General features: G+C 37.0%; 1 protein-coding gene across 3 annotated transcripts in view; it reads left to right on the plus strand.

The window, feature by feature from the left end:
• The window catches only part of LOC126751958 (Y+L amino acid transporter 2), a 46,709-nt gene extending 38,392 nt beyond the window's left edge, over nucleotides 1-8,317 (plus strand). For 2 of the 3 annotated variants that reach the window (XM_050462458.1, XM_050462440.1), the window contains exons 4-9: nucleotides 2,712-2,931; nucleotides 3,181-3,395; nucleotides 3,482-3,711; nucleotides 3,846-4,098; nucleotides 4,283-4,347; nucleotides 7,374-8,317. In XM_050462458.1, the coding sequence (XP_050318415.1) occupies nucleotides 2,712-2,931; nucleotides 3,181-3,395; nucleotides 3,482-3,711; nucleotides 3,846-4,098; nucleotides 4,283-4,347; nucleotides 7,374-7,376 (986 nt within the window). In that variant the 3' untranslated portion in view covers nucleotides 7,377-8,317. The remainder of the gene's footprint in view (nucleotides 1-2,711; nucleotides 2,932-3,180; nucleotides 3,396-3,481; nucleotides 3,712-3,845; nucleotides 4,099-4,282; nucleotides 4,348-7,373) is intronic. The other variant, XM_050462448.1, reaches the window with a different exon arrangement.
• The last annotated feature ends 573 nt before the right edge of the window (nucleotides 8,318-8,890 follow it).

Genomic DNA, 8,890 nt, shown 5'->3' on the forward strand with positions numbered 1-8,890 from the left:
ATATGTTAGTCATAACCTAGAACTACTATAAGTCCCGAAAAATATTATCGATCCCGAAATTTCGGGATATGATTTTAGAATATATAGATGTTTAAATCTTTAGATAGGGCTTTTCTGTGCCAAATAGTATTTTGCTATTAAATGTTGCTAAATATTACGGATCGTCAGAGAAATTAGGAAATCTACTTATAATAAAGTTTTTTTTTATGGTGAAGTCGTGATGTGGTCGGACAGTTCCGACAAATCAGTAGTTTTTGGTCAAAAATAGAGGAACTTAGAAACTTCGTGGCAAAGCTTACACTGTTAAAACGATTGAAATTGTAAGAAAGATAAACCACTTTTTTTATATGGAACAACTAGAACATGTTCCCATCCCATTTTACTATACTCACGACCATCGTTTGCCTGGTTCACCCTATCGAAATTATTGAATAATTTATGGAATAAGAGCCCCTTCTTAAAAAAAAATAAATTTTATCGAAATTTAGACTCACATAATCCGGAGACATCTCTCAATAGTTTCGCAAGCTTACGCGCTCAGATACATAACGGCACTTGTTAATTTGAGCTGCTGCATAAAGCCGCTTACTGATTACGCCAAGTAGGAACTTCTTTCCACAAACATATGTATGTATGTGTATGTTTACTCACTACATACCTTTATTTGTATGTATATATGTATATAGTAAGTAGTTACATACGCACAATCTTGTTGTTTTCCAGTTGAATGCGCGAATATGGATTTCATTGTAAATCAAATAAATTTACACTTAAATCAATATGCACACACACTAGCATACAATTTAATCTAGTTTCCTCTTTTTTCCCCCAAGAAGTCACAAAGAGTTGGTGGATTATGAAAATTTTCTTTAAATTGCATCATGCATTTTGCTAAGATTCCCATTACAGTCATACTACAGCGGTTGTTCAACGAAACACTACTAAAATTATATTAAATATCAAAGTAATATGAACCAATTATTGATCCCAGTTTTTTTTTTTGTGTGTGTTCGAGATCTCTAGACCTTCCAAGATGTATTCCCCGCCCTCAGTTAACAGTTGCCATTTTCCCAATCAGAGCAGTCTCAAGAGGAATATATTTTTGAGGGCTTTAGTCGTTAATTTATCTATGTCCAAACTTGGCGTCAATTCAAAATATCATGTAAAAACGAGGCCTTCTTGAAATGGTAGCAAAAAATTTATTTAACGTTCCATTTTTCATTGCTCCTTCCGGATAGAATAACAACGAATATCCACATCTGTGTACATCTGACAATTAGTAAGCCACAACAAAGTTTAACAAACTCGTTTTCGCCAATTTTCAATGACCCGATGCTCTCTATCGGCTATAGGGTGCTGAGTGTTGTCTTCGAGCTCCTCGAACATTACTATTTGATTCGCAAAAGCTTTTGATTTAACATACCCCCAGAGAAAATAGTCTAGAGACATCGCATGATCTTAACAACCATTTTCTGAACCACACGAGAATTTGACTCACCCCAATAGCAACAATTTTGTTTTAAGTCAGAAATGGGCCTCAGCTGAGAAGATGAATATTATTGTTATAACGGAGAACGTGAATTTGTCTAATAAAATTGGGCAATTTCCAAACGTTTTAGCAAAGTTAAACGTGACTTGAAGAAATGTAAAACATTACTGAACAAACTGACAAAAATTTGACATAAATCTGTAAACAAACATGAACACCACGAGCTATCAAAACCACGTTATCCCTGTTGGGAGACAATCTATATAAATTTGTACCAATATTGATTTCCTTAACAAGAGTTGGTAGTATGACAAAAGCTGGTAAACAGGCTTCCAGCAGAGGGACTGTATTGTGTGAACCTCATGGTAGCTAATTTGCAGCTTACTATGGAACGGGAGGGATTCTGGACAAGGCTAGATCACGCAGACTTAGCCAAGTCAAAGCTCGTAGTTCATGAGAGCCGGTGACTAGGAATTTCAAATAATTGGCCTTTAATACTTTGGAAAGTCCCTTTCAGATTCAAATGAATTGTGGAACTAAGAATATTTCTTATCGACATTCCGCAACATCCAACGTCAGCTTTATCAACTTTCTCACTTTCTTTTTCATTCTATCTTCACTTCTGTTCAATGATATGACACAGAACCATTTATCTTACATTTGCCACCTCGGTTGTACTTTTCGAAGTTCGAAGACAAGCTTTATTTATCTTATATAAAAACCATAAGTTTGGAGGAGATCTTCAACACAATTGGCGTGTTATTGGTTTATTTTCGTTGACCAAACCTCACTTATTACCGACACTATTGACATGAAACTTGACATCACCAAATCAAACATTGAAATATTTATAAAATACACTAATTTAATTAAGACATTCGCTAATCTTCTAATTAGTTGTCTACTAATGAAAAATATGCATAATAAAATTAGACCCGTGAGCTGCTCATGTATAACGTAGACAGTAGAACCCCGCTATGAATATACTAACCGAGAAGGCAAATCTAGCAATACAGCGCAATTTCAGCAAATTCAGTTACTAACATCTAAAACAATTTTGCTCTTTAAGCCATGCTGCCTCATTGAATGCCGCAAAACTCCATAGATCCTATTTAAATTGTCTCGATGCATTTATTTCTATTAGCCGAGATTCTCTAACTCTATTACTTGCTGGCATTTTACACTATCCCTCATGCTCTCGCCCTTTTTTCTCTCTTTGCAGTGGTGCTGACTTTCGTCAACTGCTGGGACGTTAAATGGGCCACCGCTGTGCAGGACATCTTCACATATGCCAAGCTATTGGCGCTCTTCATCATCATCGCCACCGGCGTGTATCAACTGTACTTGGGCAAATTGGAATATTTTACATTCGAGAATACGGACACAAAAGTGACATCGCTAGCGCTGTCCTTCTACTCCGGATTGTTTGCTTACAATGGCTGGTAAGTTGACACTGCATTTGTGGGTTATGGGCGGGTAAACAAGGAAATCAGTTGCACACACAGCTGCTGCAAATATCCATTAAGTAAGAGGATTTGAGTAATTGGCTCACAGGCGGTACGAAGCAAAGAATATGTGTGTCATGGATTTTGCTTGGTTACTACTCAGCTAATAAAATTATTGCCAACCAGTGTTGGTGTAAACTCTGCGCTTGTTTACTTATTCTCTCTGTTACTTCTCTCGCCCTTTAGGAATTACTTGAATTTCATTATTGAGGAACTGAAGGATCCGGTAAAGAATTTGCCACGCGCCATCGCCATATCCTGTACGCTGGTCACAATTGTCTATGTGATGGCCAACGTTGCCTTCTACACCATATTGTCGCCGGAGGAGGTTCTCGGTTCGGCCGCTGTGGCGGTGACCTATGCGGAGCGCGCTTTCGGCATATTTGCGTGGACGGTACCAGGTGAGTTAATGAGAGATTGCGAAAAGCGAGTGGAAAATTGTGTGCCACTGGTGAGCTAATGATGAACATATTTCTTCTGCTTAAAGTTTTCGTTGCGCTGTCCACCTTCGGCGCCGTTAATGGTATTTTGCTTACCTCATCACGTCTTTTCTACGCTGGCGCCAATGAAGGTCAAATGCCGGAAATCTTAACAATGATTCAGATACAACGATTCACGCCCACACCTGCTGTGCTGATAATGGCGCTGCTGTCGATGTTGTACCTCACTGTCTCTGATATATTCGCGCTCATCAATTATGTGGGCTTTGCCACTTGGGTGAGTGATTCTACTTAAAACAAATTTACAAAAATTTTTAAGTTTTTGCAGTTTACCAATAATGTTTCAGCACCCTGTATTTACTTTTTCTAAGCATCTCTCTCTCTCTCTTCTCTTCTTTCTCATTAAAATAGTTGAGCATAGGCGTTTCTGTACTCTGTCTTCCCTGGTTGCGTTATGCTCAACCCAATTTGCCACGCCCCATACGTGTACCGCTCGTTTTTCCCGTTATTTATCTACTCGCCACCATCTTCGTCACCGTTGTGCCCATGTACGCTAGCCCTGTGGAAACCGGTTATGGCATCCTGATGATCCTAAGCAGCATACCTGTCTATTTGGTGTTCATCGCGTGGAAAAACAAACCGATTTGGTTCCAGAAAACAATGGGTAAGTTGTTGGTTAAAAGGATAAGCGTGTAGTACAAGAATATTCAAAAGCTTCTTAAAAACTCCCAAAATTTAATTTATGTTCACGAAACACCCTTTGTGCTATTTAATTTTATTAATTATTAATTACGTTTTGAAATCACGCACATTCACACATGCCGCTATGTTGTATTATTCTCTTTTAGGTGGATTCACTCAAGGACTGCAAAAAATGTTGATGGTTGTACGACCAAAAGCTTCCGCTTCAAAGGTTTTTATTTAATTCATTTCTTTTTCAATATTTTTGCACTCACTTTTGATTCAAGTCATGCACATTGTTTACTAATAGTTGAATTATTTTGAAAATAACTTTAAAATTTTTTTATAAAATTTTTGCTTGCCTTTGACTTTTAATTGGTTTCAATTGAAAGAATCGTTTGGTTTAATTCGAGCACCCTTTAGTAAACATTTGTTGCACTTAGTTGTTTATAGTTCATAGTACAGTAGAGTATAAGTAGTGAAATTCAAGGCTATAAGGGTATTCACAAATCAAGTCTATTGTCTATTACTGAACTATCATGGAAACCTAGGAGTTTCGAGAAATGAGAAAACCTCCGGTTAAGGAAAAATAAGAAAAAAAGCTTAATCCTGCCAAAGTCAGAGGAGGGATGAGATGATTCAACCATACCTTTTTTAAAATACCTACGACAGTTGATGTATGGTAAGGTTTTTGGCCATACCGCATGAATGCCCATTTCGCAAACTGGCAGTCGAAAAGAAAGACTGCACTAAACATGTTGCTCTCCTGAGGTAAAATTACCTTTAAAGTTTTATTGGTTGACCAGCTCATACCGATATTACAAGAAACAAAACCATCCATTAGTAAACCGCATGTAGACAGCAGTACTCCGACCTAAACCCAATCTGATTACATTGGAACGAGTGTAACCTTTCTTATACGCTCATCAGCATTACAGATTCCTATGATTCAGCTACAGACCTGAACTGTTCAAAAGTCGTACATGAATGATATTAAGAAAGAGATTATGATCAATGAACTGAAGTTCAGTAATGTTGTCTTCGAAGAATACTGAACTCTGGCAAACAAATCAGCACCAAACCTTTCCCCTTACCTACGATTCATCCATTCTAAGCCTCATTCAGAAGTACTCTTTCTCTAGCAGCTGCGCTTTGCAAACATTTCCAACAGACACATACATATGTGCAGAGAAAAAATCACCAGGAGTTTACTCATCCACGTCTATATAAACCGGAATGTTGTCGAAAATGTCAAGAATATACATACCTAAACTTCTTCAGATAACTTAATTGAATCTAATAGCAATAGTTCCAGGAATATAACTGCCTGCTATATACTACTTGTATCCGTATATATAGTATATAATATTTCTTACAGTACTGTTCTACTGATGAATGTCGCTCATTAGAGGCGGTCCAACTGCTAGGTCTTGCAACCGTTTTCAGCATCTTCCAGCTTACATATACTTCATAACCCATTATAAGCACTACAAGGGTTTCATAGTACCCAAAATACTATATTGGATGAGAGGATATACACAACTTCAAAAGAAACTATCTTTAAAATAAGGCAAATTATGAACTGTAGAGAAACTCGAGGAAAAATTCACATAAGCAGGCGTTCTGTCTGAGTTGATTCCCAAAACTGCTAGATATGGATCACCCGACCTTTATAGATCGACAAAGCGTTTTAAGCCTACTAAAAATTTGTTAAAGCCAGTAATATCAATTCCTGCAACTTCACCATGTTCGCCGAAAGTATGTCTCCCGAGATGTTTCAACCTAATAGTAGCAAAAGCAAGGTTGAGAAGAAAGTGTCTAGATGATATATTCTTTCAAACATCTTTGGTAATTTGCGTCGGACTAGTAAACTATATAAACTCCCCGCATGTAAGCCTACTGGACAGTGTCTATTTATAACGCTTAAGCCTCACTTGTTTTGGTTGTTGACCAGCTAATGGTAGTCGGAAGCTCCGTAGATCCAACGCTAGGGCGCAAGAGGACAGCTTTGTACCGACTCGTTGCCAATACAGTGAATTTTTTGTAAGGGTGCCCGCTCTAAAAAGGCTTATCCGGCCGAGTCTTCGCTGTTTGACGCCAATAGGAGATTCCAAGTGTTCCAGGTTCTTCTCCACCTGGTTTTTCCAACGAAGTGTAAGTCTTCCTCTTTAACTGCTTCCACCGCGGGTACGTCGAATACTTTCAGAGCTGGAGTATTTTCATCCATTCGAACGACATGACTAAGCCAGCGTCGGCGCTGTCTTTTAATTCGCTGAACTATGACAATATCGTCAAATATCTCGCTCAGCTCATCATTCCATCGTCTGCGGTAATCGCTGTTGCCAATAAAACCATAGATAAAGAACCATAAATAACCAACCATAACCTTTCTCTCGAAAAGTCGTAACGCCGACTCATCAGATGATGTCACTGACCATACCTCCACACCATATAGCAGGACAGGTATGATGAGTGACTTGTAGTTTTTGCTCTTTGTTCGTCGAGAGAGGACTTTAATTTTCAATTGCCTACTCAGTCCGAAGTAGCACCTGTTGGTAAGAGTTATTCAGCGTTGGATTTCGAGGCTGGCATTGTTGTTGGTTTTGAAGCTGATTCCAAGATAGACGAAATTATCCAAAACTTCGAGGTTATGACTGTGAACAGTGACGTGAGAGCGAAGTCTCGAGTTTGTTTAATGGCTGGAGGTATTTCGTTCATTACCAGACCCATACGCTTCGCTTCCGTATCCAGTCTGATGAAAGAAGTTCACGCGAGTAAGGAAAGTTTTGTGAACTCAAGCAGCTCACGACTTCCGATCTTAGACATGTATCCTCTGGCTAGCTGAAAATCATTCATTGGAAGCGGGTTAAAATGGAAGGCCCTCCCCTGGGTTGCGCGCTGGGTTTGAGACCCGCCAGGTAAAAAACTCCCCAATGAAAAGAGTTCATAAGATCACAATTATGATAAGTATTATTCCGTCTCAAAAAAAGTTTTTTTCAATGTCAAACTTTTAGCAGCCAATAAAAATTCTAACCATTTAATCGATTTTGTGAATACCCTTATTATTTGTTCGAGGAAAATTAAGAAGTACAGACTACAAGAAATAAAAATCGAATAATTGTTAAATCTAATGTGTCAATACTTCTTAGTTTTCATATAATTAGAAAAAAATATAAGAAATTAATATATAATATAATTTCAATATTGTTTTTGAAAATATTTCAGCCTTTTTATTAACCTCAAATATTCATTTTACAGTAAGCCTCACACGTTTCCTACAGAAGACGCTAATGGTAGTCGGCAAAAGTAAACCAGCTCAGGTGTAAATGTCATAACCATGGATTCATAACGCTACATACACACATACATACTACATATACAATATATCTATATATGTATATATAAATAAACCGTGCAGCCATGTACGATTTCTCACAAGGCATTTAAGAATTTACATGATGTAGGCTCCCATATAGTAGTGCTTACCTATATGTATGTATATTATAATTTTAAAAAGAAATGATGCAAAGCAAAAAGCACCAGCGAAGGGCTTTTGTGAATTGAAGCTCCATTATACAGTAATCTTAAGTTTAAGTAATTTAAGACGGCTAAAAAATATAAAGAATTGTTGGACAAGGCAAAATAAGCATATACTGTTAAACGAACTTTTGGAGGGGACCACTACCAAAACAGCAAAACCAGTGTATTTTTAAGAAAAACAGAAGAAAATAATAATAAAAAGTGAAAAAATAATAATGATAGTGTTCGCGTGCATTTTTAGTATTTTTTCAGTGAGTTCTTAGCGAAAGCTTTTAAGCTGGAAACCGTATTAAATAACCTATAATTTTTAAGCAAAAATTTCAATATGCTGTGAATACCCCTAATACAATGAAATAGTCCAGTGCTGCATACTGCATGCTTAATAATTATTTTAAGAACTGTTTTTTAGCGCAAAACCACTAAAAATTAAGTATTTTTAAATAGAAATAATAATAAAAAATTGGATGGATTTGAGCATATAGAATATTGTATTAATGCTGCAAATATACCCGAAATAATTTAAAAAAATATCAGAAAAACTCTAAGCCCTCAAGTTTAAGACGTTCTTATTACTGATATGTAAACTTAAAGCTTTTAAAGTTAAACTTTCGAGCTTTTGGAAGGGGAACAGTAAAAATAAATAAATGGAGATTTGAAACACATATTTCAGTATATATAAATATAACTAATTTACCATATAATGGGTTGTCAAAAAAGTCTTGCGGTATTTTCGCTAGTTGGCGCTGAAAGCGCGTATTTCTAGTTTTATTCGTCGCATCGGGTCATGCTATACCTTTTTGGAAAGCTCATTTCACGCGCTAACACGTGTTTGATTATTTGCCGTTTCTTTTAAGTCGTTCGTGAGTTATAGCGTCGCAAACATGGAGCAAAATAAAGAGAAAATACGGCATATTTTCCAGTACTACTACGATAAAATAAAATTATCTAAGCCGCCAATAAAATTTGTGCAGTTTATGGACCCGATACAAAAAACGTTTCCATTTCCAACAACGAAAAAAAAAGAGATGGTCGAAAATGCGCCACGCTCCGGAAGGGCTGACGTCGAAAATTGCGATAAAATCGCTGAATTGGTCGAAAGAGACCGGCATAGTAGCAGCCGTAGCATCGGTCAAGAGCTGGGCATGAGTCATCAAAAATTCATTTCAATTTCAATTAAAAAAAATTCAATAAAAATACCGCAAGACTTTTTTGACAACCCATTATATTAACAGATT

Source organism: Bactrocera neohumeralis, chromosome 2 (assembly GCF_024586455.1).
Source record: "Bactrocera neohumeralis isolate Rockhampton chromosome 2, APGP_CSIRO_Bneo_wtdbg2-racon-allhic-juicebox.fasta_v2, whole genome shotgun sequence".
Classification (NCBI taxonomy): Eukaryota; Metazoa; Arthropoda; class Insecta; order Diptera; family Tephritidae; genus Bactrocera; species Bactrocera neohumeralis.